We start from the raw sequence: 27842 nt of genomic DNA on the forward strand, positions 1-27842 counted from the left end.
TAGAGAGATCTTCTGTAACGGCTCGAAGGGGGAAGCTTGGAGTGCACAGTATTTTGTTCCCAGGGCGGTACCGGGGGACGGTACAGAGGAACCAATGACCCTTCAAGGAACAGAGTCCCAGTCCCAGGCCGACTGGAGAAAGGACTGAACCGTGGGGAGAGAAAGGCGGAGTGGGGGGGGAACGCCCCGCTTCCCACAGAACCGCAGGTAAGATCTCCAAGTCCGATAATAGATCCTGGACAAAGCACGGCCGAGAGCGAAAACCAGCAAGCCCGCTGGAAATTGCCTAGGCAAGCGAGAAAAAAACCAACCTGATCAGGCGCAGACCAGTAGCACGGGCGGAAGAGTCCGGCAAAGCTGGTCCATCGGCCAACGAGCAACTTCGTGGGAGTGGGGGAGCAGAAGAGCGGACGGAAGGAACCGAAAGGGGTCCGTCCAGTAGCCGACAGATGCCAGGACAAGTCAGGCTAAAGTCCATGTCGATGGTGCCACCGGAGGAAGGGGTTCTTCCATTGCTGTGAGGGAGATTTAAGGACAATCATTGACCGAAGAGTAGTCCTCAAGCAGGGACAACAGCGGGAAGGGATGAAGATGGCCTTGCTGTAGAAACGCAATGCGGCTACCCCCAGTACAACAGGAAGATAGTAGTCGCGGAACAAAAAACGGCAGGTAAGGCAGAGACAACTAACCTCGAGACGGATGAGGTATAATTGAGGGCATCATCACTACCTCAGACCCGAGCGAACGGACTACCAGTCCAGGGAGTGAGAGACTACGGCCTACCATTTAAGGGCCAATATGGCAAGGAATAGAAGGTAAGTGCCGGAAGCGCTACCGTTACCACTGTAGAGACCCAGATTCAAGCCTGGGGGTCAACTTACCGAGAAGGTAAGTTTACAGCAGGACCCCCGCCTAGAACGGAAAAACGCAATCTGTCACCTAAGCGTGAGGACAGAACGCGGTAGGCACGGCAAGTGGGCACACGGCCAGTACAGCTAGTGTGAGCGAGGGAGACGGTCCGAGGTCACAACAGGAACTCCGCAACCATCCAAGTCAACAACCATACTCTCCCGAGGAGAGGGCTGTGAAGGAACAGCCTCTGAAGCCTGACCAAGGCAGAAGCCACATCGGAGGGATATGCTCTGAGCAGGAGCCAAAACAGAGCCGGCGAGAAGAAGCAGTCGTGGCAGACGCCGGCATAACTCCTCCAACCGAAAGGAGGAGTGGGTAACAGGGTAGTACAGCTCAAAGGCAGACCACCCGATATCTGTGTGTCGCCCAGCTCACCGCCTCGCAGAAGGCGAACACCCCAAAGAACCCAAGGTGGAGGTCCCCGGACCTGGCATAACCGAAGCACCCAAGAAAAGTTGGGTGACCTTCCAAAGGAGAGCGACCCAAACCTGGCAGCAGAGCGGCACTAAAGTGCAGAGGGCGCCCATAATGAAGGACTCATACCACACCACATCCGAAGAGGAGGGAATGGTAGTAGGTGAGGGAACCGTAGTCCTGCCAGAGCCAACTTAGAATTCGAAGGGCGCTGCAGACAGCCCTCTCGTCCATGAGATCGCTTGCGCAGGGAAGCAAAGCAGCAGGAGGACGCAATGGGTACGCATCCAGCAGCCATGAATACTCCACGGGTGGAAGGGCCAACGAGCATGGTCGATACTGCCACAAGCAGAACCGCAAAGTACTGTCCAAACCAGAGAATGAGCACCGCCTAGCTCGATGCAGGCAGATAGCAAGTAGACCTCGTCCGGACCAGGTGGAAGCAGATTGATTTCTCCGGAGAAGAGTGTAAGGCATGCGGCTAGCATCGTAACCCAAGAGAAACACGTATGTCGCGGGAGGAAGGGGGACATACGTACGGTCAGCCCCGTAAGCAGTGAGAATGCCAACCCACCTACGGAAGGAGAAGGCATACACGGCCCATACAATGCACAGAGCGCGCATGAATGTTCACCCACAAATATTCACTCTGGGAAGGGGGCCATCGACAGAGCCCCACAGTATCTACAGAAGTGCAATATGCCGCCTGGAAGGGAGTCCTGCACAAGACTAGTACAGTATGCGATGTAACGCAAGCAGTCCGCCTACAAAAGGGGGATATGCACCTGGCAGACTGAATTCGGCAAGAGTGTAAAGGCCCGCCTAAGAAGGGGGTGATGCTCAAGACCAGTACCGACTTCAGAGAAGTAGGGCATACCATATTCCGCCCAGAAGGGGGTCATGCACATGGCCGCACTGAATCCAGTAGGAACGCAGAAAGTCCGCCTAGGGAAGGGGGACATGCACATGGATACCATCGCATTAAGTGATAGTGTAATAATCCACCTAACACCGTATCCCGTGAGAGTGCAACTACCCCGCCAATGAAGGGGGACATGCACGAGGCCAGCACAGCATGTACAAGGTCAGCCTTGAGTCCCGTGAGTGTGCAAAATTCTGCCTATGGAAAGAGGGGCGGTCATGCATATGGCCAGCACCGCATCCAGTGGGAGTGCAAGTCCAGTGAGAGTGCAAGCACCCTGCCGATGGAAGGGTGTCATGCACATGGCCAGCAACGTACCAGCGAGAGAACAACCACAGGCAGTGAGAGCGCATTATGCCGCCTAAGGAAAGGAGGCATACAAATGGCCAGCAGGGGATCCAGTGAGAGTGCCGAATTCCGCCTATGGAAAGAGGTCGTGTACATGGCCAGCCCGCAGCCAGGGAGAGTGCAGTAGTCCGCCTAGGAAGGGAAGGGGGTCATGCACAAGGCCAGTACCGTAACCGGCGAGTGTGGAATTCCGCCTATAGAAAGGGGACATGCACCGGTGGTGTACTCGGTGGTGGGGTGCAAGATTCCGCCCAGGGAAGAGGGCATGTACTTTAGCCAGTGCCGTGTCCGGGGAGCGCAACATGCCGCCTATGGAAGGGGGGCATGCACATGGCCAGCTCTAACGAGATCAGGCTGCAGCGTCCAGCGCAGCCAACAAGAATGCCATAGCGTACAAACTTGATACGGATTCTTTTTTTTTATTTTTTGACACAGCCTCTGAGAGGTAGGAAGGGGCCACCATACAGGCCCATGAGGAAGGGCCGGATCTCAGAGGGCCTCCTCTATACGGGAGCCGGCCCATGGAGGTGGCCGGTACCTAAGGGGTTAACTGGGATCCGGCCTGGGGGCGGCGCAGCGATCCCCTGGGGGAGGAGGAACCTCCAGGCGGGAAGAATTTGCGCCTGGGAGAAGTTCCCTCCCCCTGCAATTAAGGCAGGAGTCGCGGCCTAGTAGGCCTGGAGAGACCCGGAGCGGCGCGAAGGAGTCCGCATGTACAAGCCGGCCGCGGGTGCCTACCCCGCGGGCCGGAAGAGTCAGGGGCCTCGGAGAAGAAGGGCCAGAAGTGCGGCCTAGTAGGCCAGGGGGGGTACCTGGAGCGGCGCGAAGGCGCCCCCATAGACATGCCGGCCGCGAGAGCTCACCCCGCAGCTGGAAGAGTCAGGCGACCGGGAGCCCGTGAATCCCCATAGCAGGGGCTGGCAGAGGAGGGTTTGGGGCAGTTTGGCGCGCGCCTCCCGGCCCTGCCGCAGGAAAAGAGGCAGAGCGGCTATACCATGGCTGCCAATGCCCAAGACCAGTACCGGAGGAGCGGTGAGGTGACCGCCAATGTCCCATGGAGGTAGGGGGCAGGAGGGGAGGGGAGCATGGATTGCAGCCCTTGGACACCCCAGGAGCCAGCCTGCCAGAGTATGCCCCCTGTTATCAGCCATTTCAGGGGAGAGGATGATTGTAAGACAGGAGACACCGCAGGAGCCAGCCTGCCAGAGTATGCCCCCTGTTATCAGCCATTTCAGGGGAGAGGATGATTGTAAGACAGGAGACACCGCAGGAGCCAGCCTGCCCGAGTATGGGGGTCAGTCACGCGTTGGACTGGAGAAGCCACTCTCTCACCATCAGCCGTCTTCACCTTCGGTCCGTTCCGGCAGGGTCGCCCCTTCAGCTACTGGCACCGTAGTGGCAGGACGCTGGAAGAGGGACTTGGCGTGCGGGCGACCCTTGCGCTGGCGGGATGCAGGGGAGCTAGGCTGCCCTGGTCTACCTTGCCTTCTGTGGGGGAAGCAGCAGTGCAGATGACCGGCACTGGCGCAGCTCAACACCGGGAGAAACAGAGAGGTCTAGTGCGTCTCTGTTGTCCCTGAAGAGAAGAAGAAATAATTAAATAAAAAATTATAAGGAGAGAAAAAAAAACAGCCCTGCAGCAGAGCAGAGAGTGTCTTGCCTCCTTGGACACTAAGCAAAAACTGTCAGTCTCTCTCTCCAGGCTGAGGGTATAGCTGCTGGAGGAGGGGCTTAACAGTCTTCACTTAGTGTCACGCCTGAGCTATACCCAAGGTCTCCTGTGTCCCCAAGGAAAATGGGCGAGAAAAGATGTTACAGGGGTAATAAGAGGATCAGGAGACAGGTTACTGTAATAAGATGTTACAGGGTAATAGGAGGATCAGGAGCCGGGTTACTGTAATAAGATGTTACAGGGTAATAGGAGGATCAGGAGCCGGGTTACTGTAATAAGATGTTACAGGGTAATAGGAGGATCAGGAGCCGGGTTACTGTAATAAGATGTTAAAGGGTAATAAGAGGATCAGGAGCCGGGTTACTGTAATAAGATGTTAAAGGGTAATAAGAGGATCAGGAGCCGGGTTACTGTAATAAGACAGGGTATTAATACATTATATACCTCATCAGGGGCAGGGTATAAAGCCAGGAGGTGGTGGTGTCTGTTCTCTCTCCTCTGCTCCTCATTGATCCGGTCTATCTCCTCAGGAGCGGTTCTGTCCAGCAGGTTTGACAGTAAGGGATCAGGTGCTGAGTTCTTCAAATCAAATATACTAGAGGCCCAGCTGCCCCGCGGTGTTCCGTCCATGGAAGCAGAAGCCCTTTTTCTGTCCTCCTATAGAAAGGAAGAGATGAGATGTGCATTAGTAACGTGCACGTAGCATAACCCCAGTCGTATTGCTACCATCATCCTTTGCACAGGAGCACCACATTACGATAGGCAGATGGTTGAGCGTTCCACCACAGATACCTGCTCCTCTGCAGAGCCTCTCTCTTCCACAGCCTCATCCAGCTCATAGATCTGCCGGGTCAGGTTCTTCTGCCGCTGTCTCTGCCGCTCGGCGGTGATCGGGGTGTACGCGGTGCTCAGTTTCTGTGTTCTGAATGGTGGATAAGACCAAAGGAGATAAGATATCTTCACCATCTGAGTCCCTAATACATTAGAGTGCAAGCTCTTTCTGCCAAATATTTTATCTGCTTCCCCCTTTCTTACCTTCTTTGCACTATCACCCAGTCGTGTGTATACACCTTTAAGGCATCTCTGACTCGGGCGTCCAGCTTTCTGCAAAAAGAGGGGAAAAAATAAAAATAACGCAGAGGAAATAAAATTTACTGAACTGGAAATGTGAACATCTCAAAACCAAAAGGCGAATAAACGGAAGCTGAGATATCAGGCGCTGTTTGATGAGGTCCTCCCATTGGGGAGCTGCTGACTGGTAATTTTCTATTGGCTCTTTTGTAAGGAGAAGGACACAAGGCCAGCCACAGCAGATCAAACAGCTCCCCGTATCTCAGCTTCCTAGAATGAAGGGCTCCGTCAGTGTACATCACTGATGGGAATGGGCAAGTTCTACATGCGTACTAGGAAGGGGCACTGGCCGGCCCAGTATACCCTGGTATCTGCCAATTTAGCAGCCTGGTTTAACCCCCTCCTTTCCAGAGGTCTCACCCTTCTTCCGGAGCTGCAGCTTCCATTGTGCGGCATTCTCTTGGCTCATACAAGATTTCAATGTCGTCGGGAGGAAAATCATACAGATCCCTCAGGGCCTCGCATTCTGAATCTGGGGGGTGGCTCGCCAAATACATCTCAAAATCCAGGGGCTCTACCACATCTGAGAGCGGGACCTGTAACAGAGGTACAAATATGGAGGGGAGACTGAGAGGATCCAAGAAGAAATAATTGCTGAGAACGACAGACTCACCGCCTGCGCCCCGCCTGCACGTTTCTTGGAGAGCTGCGGAGACCCTCCATACTCTCTGGAGACCTGTTTCCGAACTTCAGATGCCACAGTCCTGTAATAGAAAACCGACAACCGTTAACGTCATCATGTACAACAAGGACAGGATTATATCTGTGTAGGTTCAGACAAAGGAGCAGGATGAAATGTGGCCCTGGGGCCCTTCCTCCATACTACGAGCCCTGTGCTACTCGTCCATTCATTGCATGTAATATGTGTAATGCTGTATTACATTCCAGAAGAAAGTATATGGTTTTCAACATAGACCAGGTTATACCAGCAATGCCAATTGTAATTATATACAGGAGATGCCCAGGTTATACCAGCATGCTCCATATCACTATATACAAGAAGATGTATAACTTATACCAGCTGTACATATATAATTATATACAGGAGATGCCCAGGTTATACCAGCATGCTCCATATCACTATATACAAGAAGATGTATAACTTATACCAGCTGTACATATATAATTATATACAGGAGATGCCCAGGTTATACCAGCATGCTCCATATTACTATATACAAGAAGATGTATAACTTATACCAGCTGTACATATATAATTATATACAGGAGATGCCCAGGTTATACCAGCATGGTCCAAATCACTTCGCACGGGTATATTTAATCTATTTCATTTAATGTTTCTGTGTGTCGTTAAAAGATCGACAGTATCCCCCATAACAGTGACCTCTATAGCACCCCACCCCCTTAACAGTGAACTCCACAGTTCTCCACCCCTTAACACTGACACCCCCACAGTGCCCCGCCACTTTAAAATGGGACCTCCACAGCAGCCCATCCCCTTTAACAGTGAGTTTCACAGCACCCTACTCCCTCGACAGTGACCTCCTCAGGGACCCGCTGCTTTATCAGTGACTTCACAGTACCCTGCTGCCTTAACAGCGACCTCCACAGCGCCCGCCCCTTTAACAGCGACCTCCACAGCGCCCGCCCCTTAAATGCTAGGGCTACACGACGACATGTGTCGCACAACATTTTGTGTCAACAACTTTTATAATGATAGGCTATGGTGTTGCATTGCGACACGACAGTCACAAAAATCCATCCAAGATGGATGCATGTAGCAGCGTAGTTGTGTGCCCTATGCGTCGTGCGACTTATTGTCGTCCTGTAGTTCTAGCCTAAAGCTGACCTACAGCAATGAAGAAAAATGGCTGGGTTGTTATGGAAACCTGGAGTAAAATTGTGTGTATGGCAGTTGGGATTTGAGGAGAAAGACTTGCAGGCTTGTATTGGCTAATGCAGGTCATTTTTTGGGAATATCTCAGGAACGGTACGTCCTAGAGAGCCGAGACCCGGTCTAAAACCTTCCCGGACACCTGATGTACCTGTGTGCCAAATTTGGTGAAGATCAGTTCAGTCGTTTGGTCGTACATAAAGAACAGACAGAAACTCTCTCTAATATATATATATATATATATATATATATATATATATATATATATATATATATATATATATATACATACACACACACACACACACACGATACAGGAGATGCCCAGGTTATACCAGCATGGTCTATATCACTATATACAGGAAGATGTATAACTTATACCACCTGTACATATATAATTATATACAGGTGATACCCAGGTTATACCAGCATGGTCCATATCACTATATACAAGAAGATGTATAACTTATACCAGCTGTACATATATAATTATATACAGGAGATGCCCAGGTTATACCAGCATGGTCCATATCACTGTATACAAGAAGATGTATAACTTATACCAGCTCTACATATATAATTATATACAGGTGATACCCAGGTTATACCAGCATGGTCATATCACTATATACAAGAAGATGTATAACTTATACCAGCTGTACATATATAATTATATACAGGAGATACCCAGGTTATACCAGCATGGTCATATCACTATATACAAGATGTGTGTATATCATTATTATTATTACGTATAATTATTATTGTGGTGATTTTTATGGTTTCCTCTGGAGGTTTTACCTTCACCTTTCACCCAGCTGACAACCAGTTTTTCAACATATTCACTATGTTTTGAAAAAGTGCAGCTGTCTAACATACTTCCTCATGACCTGTGCTTGCTGTCAATGAATAGAAGTTTTATGGTTTACATCCAGGGGCTGAATACTTTAAAGGGTTTCTATCACTTGGTATGACATAATTAGCTGTCAGACACTAGCGATCCGCTAGTGTCTGCTCTGGCCAACCATCCTACTATAATCACTTGTGGGGCAGCGGTTTTGCTAAAAAACTAACTTTTATAAATATGCTAATGAGCCTCTAGGTGCTATGTGGGCGTCATTAGCACCTAGAGGCTCCGTCTACCTTCATACACAGCCGCCGCCCAGCGCGTCCCTCCAGCCCGCCCATGTCCTCCTCCGTGTGACGCAGCGGACGAGTTCTCGCGCATGCGCCGTGCGCGGCTGTATTCGGCGCATTTGAGATCTTAGCTCGGAGCGGTCAGACATTCAATGCGCATGCGCGGCTGTATTCGGCGCATGCGCATTGAATGTCTGACCGCTCCGAGCTGAGATCTCAAATGCGCCGAATACAGCCGCGCACGGCGCATGCGCGAGAACTCGTCCGCTGCGTCACACGGAGGAGGACATGGGCGGGCTGGAGGGACGCGCTGGGCGGCGGCTGTGTATGAAGGTAGACGGAGCCTCTAGGTGCTAATGACGCCCACATAGCACCTAGAGGCTCATTAGCATATTTATAAAAGTTAGTTTTTTAGCAAAACCGCTGCCCCACAAGTGATTATAGTAGGATGGTTGGCCAGAGCAGACACTAGCAGATCGCTAGTGTCTGACAGCTAATTATGTCATACCAAGTGATAAAAACCCTTTAACAGCTGACAGTTTGTTACAATTGCATCCAGTCTATCTGGACCACAGGAATCTCTCTCTCTCCTGCTGTGACAGTTTGTTACAATGTATCAGTGCAGGTAAAATCGACTCCATACTATACTGGATCCAAATTTTAGCAGAAGCCGTTACTGGTCAGGGATTGAATCCTTTAAAAGCAGGGGTCCGCAACCTTCGGCACTCCAGATGCTGTGAAACTACGACTCCCAGCATGCACACTTTCCTGGTCTGTTCTTGTATCTCTCATATAAGTGAATGGAGCATGCTGGGAGTTGTAGTTTCGGAACAGCTGGAGTGATGGAGATTGCTGATCCCTGCTTTAAAGCCACTACTTGTAGTTTCACAGCATTCACTGACAGTAAGCAGAGATATGATGAGCCACTGAAGCATCCAGCCCATCACAATGTTCCATCCTACAACGATTTAGTAAGAATCAAATCTACAAAGGTAGAGAGATCCAGGTGATCCGCTTCTTTAAGGAAATTGCCCGATGGTGGGCTGGCCAAGCCACACCCACCCACAGCAGCCAATGACTGAGCGATTTCACCATGGGCTCATGTGCCCTGCCGAACTGTGGGGCCTTATCCTTAAAGCGGCGGATCACCTGGATCTGGGGCCTCCATAGATTCATTCTGTATTGGGGTCGGTTCACACCTGCTGCAGAAGATTTCCCGTAGAAAGCCGCCGGGAAATTTGCACGACAAATTGCGCCAATTTGGGGTTTTTTTTTTATTTAGCAAACTTCCTTATGCAAAAAAAAAGGCAGATACGGGGGAATCAGCAGTAAATCCGTGACTAGTGCGACATTTCCGTTACAATCTCATCTACTTTGCCGCCATTGTGACACATCCCCAATTCCGGACGTAAAATCTGCAACAATTCCCATACACATGGACATTACTAAATGCTGCAAAAAAAACAAAACGGCTCTAATCGGCGGTGTACCCACATCCCACGGGAGCCGGCTGCTCGCTGTTAACCCTTTTATCCCCTGATGGCAGCACCATTCATTCTCACAAGGTAGATATAGTGCATCGCCAAATTCCTCCTTAAACGTAGGTAGTATGCGGCGGATGGATGGCTCCCCGTAGAGGGTGACGCACACAGGCAGGAGGACGCCCGCGCGCTCAGTACCCCGCCACTGACACACTTCCAGTCATTAGGTCCTCAGAGGAAGCGTGCACAAAGAGGGTCCGGAAAGCAAGGACTATAAAAGAGGGCTTAATGGTATTACACGGCCCCCGCCCTGCTGGGCTTATCCGCTATTGTGAGGAAGCGAGCCGGCCTGACAGGCGAGACATGCACAGAATGAGAGGGAGGGCGAGAGGCTGGACCGTACCACACAGCACAGGCTTAGATACTCCAGCTCTGCACAGAATGCACACCCGTTCAGAAGACATGATGGGATCAGATACAGCGGCTCAGTACATGGCCTTAGGGCTCGTTCACACGAACGTGTGATGCCTGTTGCCGTATTGCGGACCCGCAATACACGGGCACTGTTCTGTGGCCATTCCGAATCGCGGATGCTGACCCGTTCATATCAATGGGTCGGCAAATCCGGAGATGCGAAACGGAAGAACGGAACACTACGGAGTGCGTTCTGGGGTTCTGTTCCATGTTCTATCTTTTTGCGGAACGGAAGGATCACGGACCCATTCAAGTGAATGGGTCTGCGATACCCATGCGTCTTTCCCATGGACGGTGCCACAGCACGGGCTTCACACGTTCGTGTGAACAAGCCCCATAACAGATCAGCTCAGCAGGCAGGATCACTCATAATTGGATTAGATACGCTGGCTCAGCAGACGGTATCATTCATGATGGGATTAGATATTCCGGCTCAAGAGGCAGTTATCACAGGACAGGATTAGATACATCACCAGACAGGATTACACATGACTGGCATAGAGACGCGTGTTCAGAAAACCGTTCCACACAGGATGAGATTAGATACGTTGGCTCAGAAGACGGCATCCCACATAATAATAGGATTGGATACACAGTTTTAGCAGACAGTATCACACATGATGGGATTGGATACTCCGGCAAAGCAGGCAGTATCACATATAATGGGATTACATACTCTGGTTCAGCAGACAGTATCACACATGATAGGATTAGATACTCCGAAACAGAAGACAGTATTACATATAATGGGATTACATACTCCGGCACAGCAGAGAGTATCACATAGGGGAAGATTAGCTACACAGGCTCAGCCATCAATATCACACATAGCCTCATGCACACAACCGTAAGGCCCCTTTCACACGGGCGAGTATTCCGCACGGATGCGATGCGAGAGTTGAACGCATTGCACCCACACTGAATCCCGACCCATTCATTTCTATGGGGCTGTTCACATGAGCGGTGATTTTCACGCATCACTTGTGCGTTGCGTGAAAATCGCAGCATGCTCCATTTTGTGCGTTTTTCACGTAACGCAGGCCCCATAGAAATGAATGGGGTTGCGTAGAATCGCAAGCATCCGCAAGCAACTGCGGATGCGGTGCGATTTTCACGCACTGTTGCTAGGAGATGATCGGGATGGAGACCCGATCATTATTATTTTCCCTTATAACATGATTATAAAGGGAAAATAATAGCATTCTGAATACAGAATGCATAGTAAAATAGCACTGGAGGGGTTAAAAAAATAAATAAAATAAAAATGAACTCACCTTAATCCACTTGATTGCGCAGCCGGCATCGCTTCTGTCTTCTTTCTTTGCGGTGTGCAGGAAAGGGACCTGTGGTGACGTCACTCCGGTCATCACATGATCCATCACCATGGTAAAAAATCATGTGACGGACCATGTGATGACCGGAGTGACGTCACCACAGGTTCTGTTCCTGCAAACAGCAAAGAAAGAAGACAGAAGCGATGCCGGGCCGCAATCAAGTGGATTAAGGTGAGTTAAATTATTATTATTTTTTAACCCCTCCAGCGCTAGTTTACTATGCATTCTGTATTCAGAATGCTATTATTTTCCCTTATAACCATGTTATAAGGGGAAATAATACAATCTACAGAACACTGATCCCAAGCCCGAACTTTTGTGAAGAAGTTCGGGTACCAAACATGCCGATTTTTCTCACGCGAGTGCAAAACGCATTACAATGTTTTACACTCGCGCGGAAAAATCGTGCATGTTCCCGCAACGCACCCGCACCTTTTCCCACAACGCCCGTGTGAAAGAGGCCTAAGGGTTTTGCAGTCCGCAAACCGCAGATCCAAAAAATACGGATACCGGCCATGTGCATGGCGCCATTGTAGTCCACCTCCTGTCTTTTGCCGGGCCGTGGATGCGGATAGCACACCGTGTGCTGGCTGCATGTTTTGCTGCCCCATTGAAATGAATGGGTCCACATCCGATCCACATTTTTGGCGGATCAGATGCGGACTGACAATACGGTAGTGTGCATGGGGCCTTAGATACACTGATACGAAGCACAGATGATAGGCAGATGCTGACAGGTGTAAGTAGAACATACATCATTTACTAGATCAGTATGGCAAGACGGCTGCAAATAGCGAGGGAGTCTACTATACTGGAGGAGAGAGAACAAGACACAACGTCAGCAGCACCTTGGAGGTACCTTTGCTGGCATCTCCATATTGAACATTAAAGATGTGCGTGATAAGAGATTGCCTACCATAGTCCAGCTACAAAGTCAAGGAGGAATAGTTCAGACAACAGCAGAGACAAGAGTGAATTACTCATATTCATCGCCCCAAAATGTGAGGAACTTTATGACAAGGTGGCAATCACATTAGTAAAGTTGGGCCATCATGTCCAGATCTGGGCTCCTTTTCCATGAAGGCTCAAGCTTTGCTGAAGTGTTTTGTAGAGGAGGAGCCCAAACCCAAGATCTAGCAAGCTTCTCAGATCACTCTGTAGTCATGAAAGGTCCTCTCCCTTGAAGAAAAGCGGTCAGATACGTAAAAAAAAAAAAAAAAGTTCTTGGCATGTCCCATCAAATTATATTCTACATCAAGCCTCTACTATGTCTATCCGCCATTGTGGTCTTCGCTTATTCATCCCTGACATTGTCTTCTTCAGTGTCCCTTCTCGGCAGAGGCCAGGGCCCATACACACCTAGGGGATCAATTACCATATCTCCACAGCCTTTTGTAATCCTGTCAGCTTTACTAAATCATATGGGGCTTTCAAAAGCTCATCAGAAGCATGACACGGTGCTACAGCAGCCATTGTGCAAGGAGCATCCATATGTAATAGAACATAGAAACATCACGTATGTGCCTCATGATGGATATGGATGGAACATTCTGCCTAGGGACCAAAACTGTTGCCACCAACAAGTGACCATGGCAAATCTTTATTCTCCTGAGGAGATTCATCACCGTCATGGCACCTTTTCACAGTTTTCTCCCTATGGGATATATGTCACATATACGTAAATGCCTGACTGGTGAAGTCCCAGAGGTAGGACCCACTCCTTTCAGGAGAAGAGAGGTAGGTTGATTGATTCTCATATGCTGATGCCAGGCTTTTTGGCCTTACCGGTGGCTCAGCTCCTTCCGTAGCTATCATGGAGTTCCACAGAGAACCCCACGTGGCCAGAAGGATGGGCATCTTTCCACTAAATTGTATGGAAAATCCATCATTCCAGAAGTGGAACCTACAACTATCAGGAACTGATGGCATATTCTGTAGGAACATCTCTGTCCAACCAATATCCAAGCGGCCTACGCCACTTAGTAATGGAGATGCCCGCGGTAGTGCAACGAGAATCTCAAATATTCTGAACCAACCCAATGTGACCAAACGGCAAAGCTGGGTCAACGAGTAAGTTGCACCACAACATGGAAGAATCGCCCAATTCAGTGTCCGGTACCAGTGCCCATCTGCCATGATGAGGTAGACCCTGCTGCACCGGTGTTATAATGCCACTTGGTGGATGGAGGCCCTGTTACAGATTTTAAATTGGGGCCCGTGTCTCTGTACCAGGACCAGGAGTTTTATGTCCCACCTCTGCTATGACACAGCGCAGCGCTCACCGTATACATGATTTATGTGTATTTATACCATATATATGGCTTTCTCCTTTGCTGCTGAGGCCCACATACCAACCAGAAGAGACGTACAGTCACAAAGCCCCGGGGGCCCCCACGAGGGGTGGTGGTCTCTGCTCAGAAAATAAACGTTCCTATACATACCAACTCTCCCAAAGGCACCTAGAAAGAGCGGACAAACCCCCTCCAATATGTGCAGAACTCCATGAAAAGTCCAGCTGGGACAAAACATATGTTTTAACAGCTTAAAGGGCATGTCCATTTTTGCGATTGCTCTGCAAAAAACACCAAGGTCAGGTGACCTATGAAAAAGACAGTTTGTCTTTTTTAGGATTAGCCGAAGAAATTACCATCTACAAGGTATTATAATGTTATTATGTCACGGTATTAGGGAATTGCTATTTAAGCTATTTGCAAGTTGTCATTTTAAGTAAAATGTAGCTTTTGATCTATTGACTCCAGCGGTGTGCGATTCCTAAGAAAACAGGATTAACCCAGATCTAGGCGTCGGGCTGTGCTACGGGTAAGTACATGACCTGTAGGTTACCCCCGAGAATACAGGGAAGCCTGTACAAGCTGCACTGGTTTCTGGCAGTGAAGGGGTTAACAGAGACTGGAGCCGCTCCCTGTATTCACCTGTTACACTCGCCTTACACAGAGGAAAACAGGTGTATCCCAAAATCTGTCTACTCGCCCCGAACACACGGGTGTGAGGTAATAACATTCACACAGGGCTTCCTGGACATTCGGGGTCACCCCGTGGTGGGAGGGGCAAACTAGGTCATAAAGCTTTCTCCCATTCATATCACCCTGTGGTGGGAATAGCCGACCCCAGCGTCACCCTTAGGTGGGCGGGGCACTCTACTTGTGAGACAGCTCCCCCCTCCCGTCTGTGTCACCCAAGTCATTTCCCAATTCTTCAGCTTCCAAATTATTCATTGTGAATTTCGGCTCACACCCATTCTCACACCCCACAGTTACAGCTGCAGGCTACAAATCCCCACGTCACAGGGAAACCATTATGGTGGCGGACAACTATTCCGCCTGGCACCCCCATGCACTCTCACTCCAGCTATGTGTTCTCAGAGGCGAGGAAGACGCTGCCAGTCACCTCCGGCGTTGGCTTAGCTCCCCTGAGAACAACGGATCAGGCATGCTGACATTCAACATGCACAGTTCATCTTTCCCCTACCACCTCACCCATTGCTACATTTAAAGGGGGTTCTCCAGGACTAGAAAAAGATGACCGTTTTCTTCCAAAAACAGCCCCACACCAGTCTACAGGTTATGTGTGGTATTACAGCTCTGCTGCAATTCCAGACGCAACCTACAGATGGGGGGGGGGGGGGGGGGGGGGTGGCGCCGTTTTAAAAAAAAAAAAAAAAAAAAAAAAAAAAAAAAAGAAAAATCAGATGGTTTTTCTAATCCTGGACAACCCTTATTAGGCCTCCTGGGCGCCCAGTGTTCGTGCTGCGGCCCGCAAATTGTGGCAGCCGCAGCGGATCGCAGACCCATTCACTTTAATGGGTCAGTGATCCGGCCGTTCCGCAAAAAGATAGGACATATGCTAACTTTTTGCAGAACGGAAGTATGGGACGAAACCCCACGGAAGCACTCCGTAGTGCTTCCGTTTCGCATCTCCGGATTTGCGGACCTATTTAAGTGAATGGGTCCGCATCCGTGATGCGGAATGCACACGGAACGGTCTCCGTGTATTGCGGATCTGCAAATGCGGTCCGCAATACAGCAACAGGAAGCACACGTTCGTGTGCAGGAGGCCTTAGAGTTCCCATCAACTTCCATGTAACACTGGTAGCCGCTGGGGCACATTTTTATCAAGCTCGCCTTAAAAAAAAAAAATATATAAGACGTATTTCATTCGGCTGTCTTTCTTTTGCCGTATTTATTAAAACTCGCACAGCACTAAGACTAAGTGTATAGCTAGAAGTCTGACCTCTGGTGGCTGCTTTTCAGTATTATAGGTTCATATTCACTTAGACTGGTCTAATTTACTTGCATCTTTGGGGAGAAATGTTGCACATCTCATTAATGCACAAAAAGGTCAGACTTTACCACTCAAAACCATCAACTAAAAATAAGCCAGCCCTGGAGTAAAAATGAATGCGTATAAAAAAACAAAAAAAAAAACAAAAACAAAAAAAACACACCCACCTACGTGATCAAATCGAAAAAGACGCAAAAATTAGACAGCTGCAGAATTAGTGTAAAACTTCCAAATAGTTGAACGAGGCACAAAAGCCCCCAAAACAGGCGCAATTTCAGTAGTAAATGCGACTAATAAAATTGGGACAGTTTTTTTTTCCCCGACTAAAAACAGGCATTATCTATATTGCTCATCCTTTTTATTGCACTTTGACTGCACTATTTCCACAGTCAGAAGCCATTACCCCCTGTACATGCGGCTGACACGGCGCAGCAGGTGGCCCCGGCAGTTTTATATTACACGCGAAGATAACCCACATCTAGGTGCAAAGTACACGACTCCATTCACATGTGTTAAAGTCAATCACTGGCCCACAAAAAGACACACTTTTTATTTTATCCCAACCCCCACCCCCTCCGGACTGAAGATTGAAGAGGTTCAGCCAGAAATCGCAACATTCAGCTATTTCCGACAGTAGATATAGCAAAAAACCGACCAGCCGACTCCATTCATTTAAGGTGACCTGTGGTCCAGCAGCTGGACCCCCATTTCTCTGATAGTTTTCTTGTGGATAGGGGATATCTTATTACAACTGAAATATCCTTAAGGCCTCATGCACACGACCGTTGTTGTGTTCCGTTCCGCAAAATGGGGTTCCGTTGTTCCGTTTCCGTGCGTCTTCCTTTATTTTTGGAGGATCACCAGACATGAAGGAAAGTAAAAAAAAAGTCTAAGTCAAGTTTGCCATGCAAATGATAGGAAAAAAAAAAATGGACGAGGACGACAATCTTGTGTGCCTCCGCATTTTTTCACAGTCCCATTGACTTGAATGGGTCCGCGAACCGTTTTCCGTAAAAAATAAAATAAAAAAAAGGACAGGTTATATTTTTGACGGACTGGAACCACGGACGCGGATGACAAAACGGTGCATTAGCCGAGTTTTCAACGGACCCATTGAAAGTCAATGGGTCCGCAGAAAATAACGAAAAACGGAACGACGGACACGGAATAAAACAACACTCGTGTGCATGAGGCCTTAAAGGGGTTGTTCAAGAATAAAAATAAAAAAATAATAAATATATATATATATATATATATATATATATATATATATATATATATATATATATATATTCCTATTTTCTCCCCAAAACACCACCAGATCTGTGTACACTTCAACAGCCCATGGACAGGTGTAGGACCATGTTTTAAAGAGAGCAGCCATATTTTTCTGGACTGAAGGAGGTGTGGCTTCGGCACCAAGACTACTTTCGGTTTGGCATCACCTAGGCAACCGTCTCACAGCACACTAACGTGTGGCGGCCATTCGGATGTTCGACAGAAGTTCTGAACGCAAGAGGGAGATTTATTAAACCTGGTGTATAGGAAACCTGGCTTAGTTGCTTCTAGAAACCGGTCTTCATAAAGATGCCTGTCCACCAATGATAAGCAGGATGCACCATCAAAACTGGGGTAAAGTTAAACCGGCTTAGTTGCCCATAGCAACCAATTAGATTCCACCTTTCATTTTCCATAGGAGCTCTGAAAAATGCAAGGTGGAATCTGATTGGTGGCTATGGGCAACTAAGCCAGGTTTCCTATACACAAGTTTTGATAAATCTCCCCCAAAATCTGTGGTACTGGTTATTCTGTAGTAAATAGTCATCATTTGAAACCCTAGGAACGTAGGGGACCTCCTCTGCGGGAGGTGTAAGGGTGCTCACTGGTGTCACCCATTTCTCCCAGAAGCAGATGTGACAGATATGACAAATATGGCGACTCATGGACGGCCATTACAATGAAAGCACTTCAGGTCCCTGCCTGTGCCTCCTAGGAGGCCGAGCAGTACTGGGCACCACCAGCTGCCGCCCGCCGCGCTCAGCACAATACAGCTCTGTGCAACCTCAAACAAAATCCCCCATAACATTACTCATCACACCCGACGGGATGCTGGGATAATGTCAAGATTAATGGCGGATTATCCAGACGATCCAGGACAAGGCCGGATCAAAGCAAATATTATCACTTCTCCTGCCAAGTATTTAAACAGATAACATAATGGGAGTTGTACTCCCGAGTACAGAGCGTATCAGAGGCTATAAAATAATAGTGCGCACATTGCGGGACATTTGTCAAACTGGAGTAAAGGAAAACTGGCTTGGGCTACGTTCACACTCGCGTTTGGTGCGGATCCGTCATGGATCTGCACAGACGGATCCGCACCGATAATACAACCGCATGCCTCCGTTCAGAACGGATCTGTTTGTATCATCTTTAATATTGCCAAAACGGATCTGTCCGGGGGCGGTTCCATTTTCTATTGTGAAATATAGCGTTTTGGTGTCCGCCTCTATAGCGGAATGGAGGCAAACTAATGCATTCTGAGCGGATCCTTATCCATTCAGAATGCATTAGGGCAAAACTGATCCGTTTTGTACCGCTTGTGGGAGTCCTGAAACGGATCTCACAAACGGAAACCAAAACGCCAGTGTGAAAGTAGTCTTAAGGCCTCTTTCACACTTGTGTTGTCCGGATCCGTCGTGTACTCCATTTGCCGGAGGTGCCCGCCGGATCCGTAACACCGCAAGTGAACTGAAAGCATTTGAAGACTGATCCGTCTTCAAAATGCGTTCACTGTTACTATGGCACCCAGGACGCTATTAAAGTCCTGGTTGCCATAGTAGTAGTGGGGAGCGGGGGAGCAGTATACTTACCGTCCGTGCAGCTCCCGGGGCGCTCCAGAATGACGTCAGAGCGCCCCATGCGCATGGATGACGTGATCCATGCGATCACGTCATCCATGAGCGTGGGACGTCACTCTGAAGCGCCCCGGGAGCCGCACGGACGGTAAGTATACTGCTCCCCCGCTCCCCACTACACTTTACCATGGCAAACAGGACTTTAGCGTCCTGGCAGCCATGGTAACCATTCAGAAAAAGCTAAACGTCGGATCCGGTAATGCGCCGAAACGACGTTTAGCCTAAGGCCGGATCCAGATTAATGCCTTTCAATGGGCCCTTAGGCTACTTTCACACTAGCGACAGCCTTCTCCGGCAGGCTGTTCCAGTGGGTGAACAGCCTGTCGTAGTTTTATTCTGGCCGCTTCTCGGCAGGTTTGCCGTGCTGCAGCTGGACCTCCCGCCCAGCCCCATTATAGCGTATGGGGCCGGAGCGGACTTCCGGCGGCACACGTGCACTAGCGGCAGCACGGATCCGGCAGGCTATTCACCCGCCGGAAAAGCCTGCCGCTAGTGTGAAAGTAGCCTTAGTTGCCCATAGCAACCAATCAGATTCCACCTTTCATTTTTCAGAGCTCCTTTGGAAAATGAAAGGTGGAATCTAATTGGTTGCTATGGGCAACTGAGCCGGTTTGCCTTTACAGCAGTTTTGATGGCGCATCCTGCTTATCATTGGCGGACAGGGATCTTTATGAAGACTAAAAAAAAAAAAAAAATTAAAGTCCCGTGTTTATCGCACTAATGACTTTGCTGCCAATACTCCAGAATTTGCATGGACTTAGCCTAATTTTCCAAAACAATGGGGGTCATTTACGAAGTGAAGACCCCCATTTGCGACTTTACCACTCGTGCCACAATATTTTGCAGTATGGGTATTTTTATACGGTCCTCAGCACTTAGGATGGCATATTTACTTAAATTTACATCAAGCGTAAAAGTGGACGAAAAGCTACTCCACTCGGGGGGAGTGGAGTCGTTTTTCACGACAGGCGCAAGCAAACAGGATGATGCCCCTAATTTATGACGAGGTGCACGTGTCGTCATAAATGAGGCGCATCCTCCACCAGCACAAAGGGGGAAACAAACTTGTAAAGGACACCCCCCCGCCCCGCAACGTCGGCAAATTCAGGTTGTCCAAAGTCGGAGATGGGGGTGTTTTGTAAGCCACACCCAGAAGTGACCATACCCTACCAGTTTTGAGCATTCCCATGGGAGGGGCTTAAATGACCCAAAATTAACAACAGGAATGTTAAAGGGTTTGTCCCATGAAAAATATTCTACAGTTTTCAACCTGAATATTTTTGTAATTACATGTAATTAGGCCTCTTTCACACTTGCGTTGTCCAGATGACGTGATCCATGCACGTGGTGCGCCCTGACGTCACTCTGAAGCGCCCCGGGATCCCCACGGACTGTAATTATACTGCTCCCCCGCTCCCCACTACACTTTACCATGGCAAACAGGACTTTAGCGTCCCGGCAGCCATGGTAACCATTCAGAAAAAGCTAAACGTCGGATCCGGCAATGCGCCGAAACGACGTTTAGCTTAAGGCCGGAACCGGATCAATGCCTGTCAATGGGCATTAATTCCGGATCCGGCCTTGCGGCAAGTGTTCAGGATTTTTGACCGGAGCAAAAAAGCGCAGCATGCTGCGATATTTTCTCCGGCCAAAAAACGTTCCGTTCCGGAACTGAAGACATCCTGATGCATCCTGAACGGATTACTCTCCATTCAGAATGCATTAGGATAATCCTGATCAGGATTCTTCCGGCATAGAGCCCCGACGACGGAACTCTATGCCGGAAGACAAGAACGCAAGTGTGAAAGAGCCCTTAAATAATTTAGTATAGCCCCCAAGATATTCCCTGAAATCTATCTGCATAGCGCCACCTGCTGTTTGCCCTTCTTATTTCTCTGTCCTGCTCACTGAGATGGACGCACATGCTCAGTTCCATATTTTAACTGCCACTAGCTGCAGCATGAAGGACACACCCTCCAGAGAAAGAACAGGCACCCTCAGCTGCCAGCTTGATATAAATCTAGCGGAGCAATTGCAGCGATGAATGGGGAGATCTCTGGACCCATGTGAGGTACAGGGCCGGTTCTAGCTTTGTTAGGAAGAGCTTGTCATTTAGTATATTATGTCCGATTTTTATTTTTCCACCCCTAGTATGTAGTATAATGCGATTATTTTAGAGTCCGGCGCAATACCACGGCGGAAGGATCCCCATGAGGAGGTCATGTGATGCTAAAAATAAATATATTTGCCCCTCTACCTCATCTGACGGAACAAAAAGGACTAATTAGGGCAGACAGCTCATTGAGAACCCAGACCCCGCCGTTATAAGTCAAAGCGGTCAATGGTACCGGATCCGTTTTTTTTTGTCGACTTGCAGTGATTTTCATCCTGTTTGTTCAGTTTTGATTTTTTTCGCATCCGGACGTATTAAATGGCACAGATCTGTTTAAATCCGGTTTTGAGATCCTCTGCCGGATCTCAAAACCGGAATTCATAACGCAGACGTGAAAGTAGCCTTACCGATCGTCTATTTAAGCATGGCGGCTGGCCTGGCACAATTCATAAGGGGCACCAGGCTGTCATAGCTGAGGGGATTCTGGCTGACTACTCTGGTTGCCATGATCACCAGTGACGCGCCGAGGAAGCCATTTTATTCTGGAGAACCGACTGCCATCGCCTGCTGACTGAAACTACCCACAAAATGGCTTCCTGCATGTCCAATGTGGAATCCCCTGAGCATGCGCTCCCAGCAGGGAGGGAAAGAAGTATAATGGACGCAAACAATGTACAAAGACAGCTGTAAAATAACGGAGAGCAATGCGTCAGCTAGTAAATATCGGAATTATATATTGGCCGGAGACGGACCATCCAGCTAACGCCATTCTCACATACGTGATCGGACATGACACTGAGGAGTGTACGGGTCACACACACAACCTCAGTGACCTCAAATAATAAACCAGCCAACATGTCGACTACATGATATGGAACCACATAGGCCTGCATAGGAGCTGTAAACCTGGAACGGCAGGGATCGTTTTTGAAGTCTATTTGCAAAATTGCTTTCATTTTAATTTTTTTTAATCTAAGATACAGTGGAGCAATGATTGCAAAAGTAGACATTCCCTTTAATTTAAAGGGAAACTCCAACCACAGGCATTTAAGGAGCATCCTCACTTATTAGATACGCTACCCTTTGTGATCTATAGATGTAGAACATGGCCTTCTTGTAGAACATGGCCTCGGATGGACACTTTGGATTGCCAGATGTGAGTTACAGTACCCGTCTTCCCCAATTAAGTGGTGGGGGCGTCACCTTGGTGGGACTCCCTACCTAAACTTTAAAGGGGTTCTGTACTTTGTTTAAACTGATGATCTATCCTCTGAATCATCATCATCGACGGGTGTCTGACACCCGGGACCCCCCGGCCATCAGCTATTTGAGAAGGCAGCGGCGCTCAGGCAGTGCCGCGGCCTTCTCACTGTTTACCGCTGGCCCAGTGACGTCACAACTAGTATCAGTGGCCTGGGCGGGGCTAAGCACCATTCAAGTGAGCAGAGCTTAGCCCCGCCCAGGCCATTGATGCAAGTCGTGACGTCACTGGGCCAGCGGTAAACAGAGAGAAGGCCGTGGCGCCGCTGCCTTCCCAAACAGCTGATCGTCAGGGGGCCCGGTTGTCGGACCCCCGCTGATCAGATGCTAATGATCTCTCCAGAGGATAGATCATCAGTTTAAACAAAGTGCAGAACCCCTTTAATTGTTTAAAATGCCCTTTTAACCCATAAATGTTACCTGGACAGTACAAGTAAGTCGATCTAAAAGGTGATGTCATGATGAGGCGGTCTAAGCTCCACCCACTTCCTCTTCATTATTATTATTATTAATTATTAAAGCGCCATTCATTCCATAGTGCCGTACATATGAATTAGTATAAGATGTCAAAATACTGGCCCAAGTATAAGGGGGCACACTGCCGACACAGAACAGAGCCGTCGGCTCCGATCGCCCTGCACAGAGGCTGACACCCTAAACCGGTTTCTCTACATTTTACTGAAGGCACAGGGAGGGAACCGAATATATCCAGGTCACAGTCTGAATAATTCACCAGGTTACATCAACGCTAAGCCAAAAGCAAAGACACCAAAGACAGATAAACACTCAGCGAGTCACCTTCCCACAGAGCAGGAAAAAGCAGCGCTGACCCGAAGAGCTTACATTCTACCCCAAGAGCTTACACTCTAAACAAGCGATAACAATAAACAGAGCTCACACTCTACTCGAAGCCATGTCATGTCCCACATGAGCAGCTCCCACGAGAGGACAGTCCGTCTCACACAGTCCGATAGGAGAGGAAGTGCAGCTCTCCCAACACAATAACAGGACGCGGGAGAGGGGAGGATGAGGGAAACGACAGCGAAAAATAGATAAGATGGGGGCGGGGGTGCGAGGGATGTCTGGAGAATCAGGGCTCAAAAGGGACAAGAAGAAACTTAAACAATCTGTAAATTCTAATCACAGCTCGCTACACGCATCTTATTACAGTAACCTGGATCCTGACCCTCTTATTACCCATGTAACATCTTATTACAGTAACCCGGCTCCTGATCCTCTTATTACCCCTGTAACATCTTATTACAGTAACCCGGCTCCTGATCCTCCTTTTACCCTGTAACATCTTATTACAGTAACCTGGCTCCTGATCCTCTTATTACCCTGTAACATCTTATTACAGTAACCTGGATCCTGACCCTCTTATTACCCTGTAACATCTTATTACAGTAACCCGGCTCCTGATCCTCTTATTACCCTGTAATATCTTATTACAGTAACCCGGCTCCTGATCCTCTTATTACCCCTGTAACATCTTATTACAGTAACCCGGCTCCTGATCCTCTTATTACCCTGTAGCATCTTATTACAGTAACCCGGCTCCTGATCCTCTTATTACCCTGTAGCATCTTATTACAGTAACCCGGCTCCTGATCCTCTTATTACCCTGTAACATCTTATTACAGTAACCTGGATCCTGATCCTCTTATTACCCCTGTAACATCTTATTACAGTAACCCGGCTCCTGATCCTCTTATTACCCTGTAGCATCTTATTACAGTAACCCGGCTCCTGATCCTCTTATTACCCTGTAGCATCTTATTACAGTAACCCGGCTCCTGATCCTCTTATTACCCTGTAACATCTTATTACAGTAACCCGGCTCCTGATCCTCTTATTACCCTGTAACATCTTATTACAGTAACCCGGCTCCTGATCCTCCTATTACCCTGTAACATCTTATTACAGTAACCCGGCTCCTGATCCTCTTATTACCCTGTAACATCTTATTACAGTAACCCGGCTCCTGATCCTCCTATTACCCTGTAACATCTTATTACAGTAACCCGGCTCCTGATCCTCTTATTACCCCTGTAACATCTTATTACAGTAACCCGGCTCCTGATCCTCTTATTACCCCTGTAACATCTTATTACAGTAACCTGGCTCCTGATCCTCTTATTACCTGTGTAACATCTTATTACAGTATCCCGGCTCCTGATCCTCTTATTACCCCTGTAATATCTTATTACAGTAACCCGGCTCCTGATCCTCTTATTACCCTGTAACATCTTATTACAGTAACCCGGCTCCTGATCTTCTTATTACCCTGTAACATCTTATTACAGTAACCCGGCTCCTGATCCTCTTATTACCCCTATAACATCTTCGTTTTACAGTAACCCGGCTCCTGATCCTCTTATTACCCCTGTAACATCTTAGTACAGTAACCTGGCTCCTCAGTCTCTTTTCTTATATCTTGGACCAGCTCGTTTATTAGCCGGCAGTTTGCACACAGACAGACGAGGCGTCTGCAGCCATTGTTTGGTTCAGCTGTCTGAACAGATGGTGCGGCAGCGTGGAAGGATTTCAGATCACTACACTGTAGTCTAGCAGAATGAATTACTGAAATGTTACACCCCGCACTGGGGAGGAATGAGGATTTGGAGGGGGGGGGGGGGGGGGTGCTGGACTTTTATACACACAGAAGTGTTCAGGCGTCCGAGTCTAAATGCTTAAATTTTTTATATTTTCCACCCGTAACGCGGTGATGAGCTCATGAATATTTACCAGGTGCACAGCGGGTCCGGTCAGATCCCCGCACAGTCCGCACCTGTCACAGGAGCAGCTGATCCGACCAACAGTGACATAGGGGCGATGACAAAACTGAAGCCTGTGACTGATCCGGAAAGTCTGATAATCCGGCACACAACACCAGAAAGGGTTTTCACTATTAAAAGCAAAATATCAACAGATAACGAAAAATCTACAACTTTCTAACAGGCGTTGTGCTTCAGTGTAAGACCTCTGCTTGCTGTCAGTGAACAGAAATATTCCCCAGAGACGGAAAACCTGTCCAGACCGAAATACTTCTCGCAGCTGCAGGCTTGTTACAATGTATCAGTGCAGGTAACATGTCCAGTAGGCGAATACAGTTGTAGCAGACCCTCAGCTGTGAGAAGTATTGGATCCAGACAGGTTTCCAGCCTCTGGATGTAAACAAGAATAGTCCCACACTTACTGACAGAAAGCAGAGATTGTATAAAGGGTGGGAGCCATGAAATCTTTTAGAAAGTTGCAGAAGACTTCTCCAGGGGCCAAGGTGACTTTTCTAGGGGCCCCAGCAGCGATATATAAAGCATCCCAGAGATGGGTCTGCAACTGGTGGCACACCAGATGGTGAGGAACTACAACTCTCAGCATGCAGCTGTAAGGGCATGCTGGGAGTTGTAGTTTCACAGCAGCTGGGGAGCCCTATTTGCATTTCCCTCACAAATAACAGACACGATGCAAATCCGGGTCCCTGGCGCTGCTCTCCCCACACACCTTGCGCTGCACCTGTCCCCTTCCCCACCCTCTCACCTGTTTATCTTCTGAGCGAAGGCCCTGCGTTCCGCAGCCGCAGCCGCCGCCATCGCGTCCCCGACCACAACTGTACCGGCTGGAACAGGGCAGCCCCGATCCCGGCAGAACAACCCGCAGGGCCGCCCCCTAACCGCCCCATGACCGCCCACACTCAGCCCGCTCCGGTGCAAGGAACCAAAAGTCTTCGGCGCGTTATATACAGGCGACACCGTGTGGTCACCAGGGGTATTGCACGCTGTCAAAAAGTCTGTTTTCATTCGGTACGCTTGCGGCCCCATGTGGCTTTGATCAGTACTACACTCTGGTTAGTGATTTTGCTTCTTTCCTCTGCTGCCACTCTATGGATCTATGGTGAATTGCAATTCTGTCAGATCGAATTTCCCGTTTTCTTTTCTTGCGACACCGGGTGGTAATATAGTATACTACACTCTGAACAGTTGGTGCCAATGTGCAGTCATATAGACAGAGGTCGCACTACATTTTTTTCAAGAAGAGTAGAAATACTCATCCGACCATTTTTAAGGAGTATTTTTTTACCCGAGGAGGAGTATACGAAATTTGCAGCAATTCAAATACATACTATATCTGCCTACACCTGCTCACATCTGCGTTGGAGGCTGCGTTGCAGATTCTGTCTAAAGACAGGACAAAAAAGCCTTGAATGCAGCACTTTTTTGGTCTGGTAAAAAGACAGGCTCGTGAATGGAAACTGAACGGACTCCATCATGGTAAGCGGGGTCTGTTCAGCTTCTTCCCTGTCAGTTAGGCCGGGTTCACATGACAATTTTGCCATATATTTAATGTACACACAAAAAACGTATATACAATAACAGACGCCTCAGACAGACTCTATACTGTGGCATCTGTCACCATAGAATTCCATTGTAAAAAAAAAAAAGATACGTGAGCCTACAAGTTTTTTTGCTGGACTTTGCAGGATGGAAAAACATGGTGCCCTGCACTTTCCCATCCTGCAGAATCCTCCAAAAAAGTATATATATATATATATTTTTTACTATGGAACTCCATGGTGATGGATGTCACAGTATGGCATCTGTTGTGTATGTTGATCGTATGACAAAAACCCAGCTTTACGTGCCCGATCCAGCACATGGCCGTGTTTTGTGGTCCGCAAATTGCATAACTCCCAAAACGAGGACACCCCACCCAGATCTATATAACAGCGTCAGAGGACATTACATGGTATAAGAGGACAGGACTACAACTCCCAGCATGTCCAGGTTGTTATGGGATATCAGAGAACATTTCAGGGAGGAGGTATAAAATAAGAGGACTACAACTCCCAGCATATCTAGGCTGATATAATGTGATAGCAAAGCACAATACAGGAAGGATGTATAAGCGAGGACTACGACTCCCAACATATCCAGGATGATATTATGGGATATCAGAGGAAAAGAGGGAGTATAACAGGAGGGAACTACAATTCTCAGCATTCCCAGGCCATTATTATGGGATATAAGAGGACAAGGGAGTATAAGGCCTCTTTCACGTGAGCGAGTTTATGTCCGGATGTGATTCGTGTAGTGAACGCACTGCGTCCGGACTGAATCCCGACCCATTCGTTTCATTGGGTCTGTTAGTGAGGAACGGATCGGTTTGTCCCTCTACAGACGGATTAGTTCATCACATTATCTGAACTGTGGCCGAGAGACTGTCTTTATAACGCTGTCAAAATGTATTGTTTCCAATGAGGCCTGAATAAGATGGCCGCCGTTATCATGAGACCATCTTAAAAGTGGTTGTCCGGGTTCAGCTCTACCCCCATTTTCAGCCAGTGTCACGAGGGTATCAAGAGCCACGTCTGACTCCGTTATACCCGGGGTCAGGAGGTCGCAGCGGGTGGCTGCGCGCTCTATATCTAAAGATCACGTTGTTTCTTAGTGATTGTTTTCTGTGTTTGCCTTGCTATCCTTTTTGTCTCAATCAGGGATCCGTAGCTTCTCCTCCTCAGCTGTTTCTTGTCTGCCACTCCCAACCTCCTTATATTCTCCCCTCACACTTC

At 48.4% G+C, this 27842-nt stretch overlaps 1 protein-coding gene across 6 annotated transcripts in view; it reads right to left on the reverse strand.

Annotated features, from left to right (window-relative positions):
* Window positions 1-25935, reverse strand: part of DOCK6 (dedicator of cytokinesis 6) — an 88599-nt gene extending 62664 nt beyond the window's left edge. For 5 of the 6 annotated variants that reach the window (XM_040414975.1, XM_040414979.1, XM_040414978.1 and 2 more), the window contains exons 1-6: window positions 25814-25935; window positions 6013-6103; window positions 5760-5935; window positions 5304-5372; window positions 5061-5190; window positions 4713-4925 (exon numbers count right to left, since the gene is read on the reverse strand). In XM_040414975.1, the coding sequence (XP_040270909.1) occupies window positions 4713-4925; window positions 5061-5190; window positions 5304-5372; window positions 5760-5935; window positions 6013-6103; window positions 25814-25866 (732 nt within the window). In that variant the 5' untranslated portion in view covers window positions 25867-25935. Of the gene's footprint in view, window positions 1-4712; window positions 4926-5060; window positions 5191-5303; window positions 5373-5759; window positions 5936-6012; window positions 6104-23171; window positions 23263-25813 lie in introns of those variants that run through there. The other variant, XM_040414977.1, reaches the window with a different exon arrangement.
* Window positions 25936-27842: the final 1907 nt, after the last annotated feature.

The sequence above is a fragment of the Bufo bufo genome, chromosome 1 (genome assembly GCF_905171765.1).
Source record: "Bufo bufo chromosome 1, aBufBuf1.1, whole genome shotgun sequence".
NCBI lineage: Eukaryota > Metazoa > Chordata > Amphibia > Anura > Bufonidae > Bufo > Bufo bufo.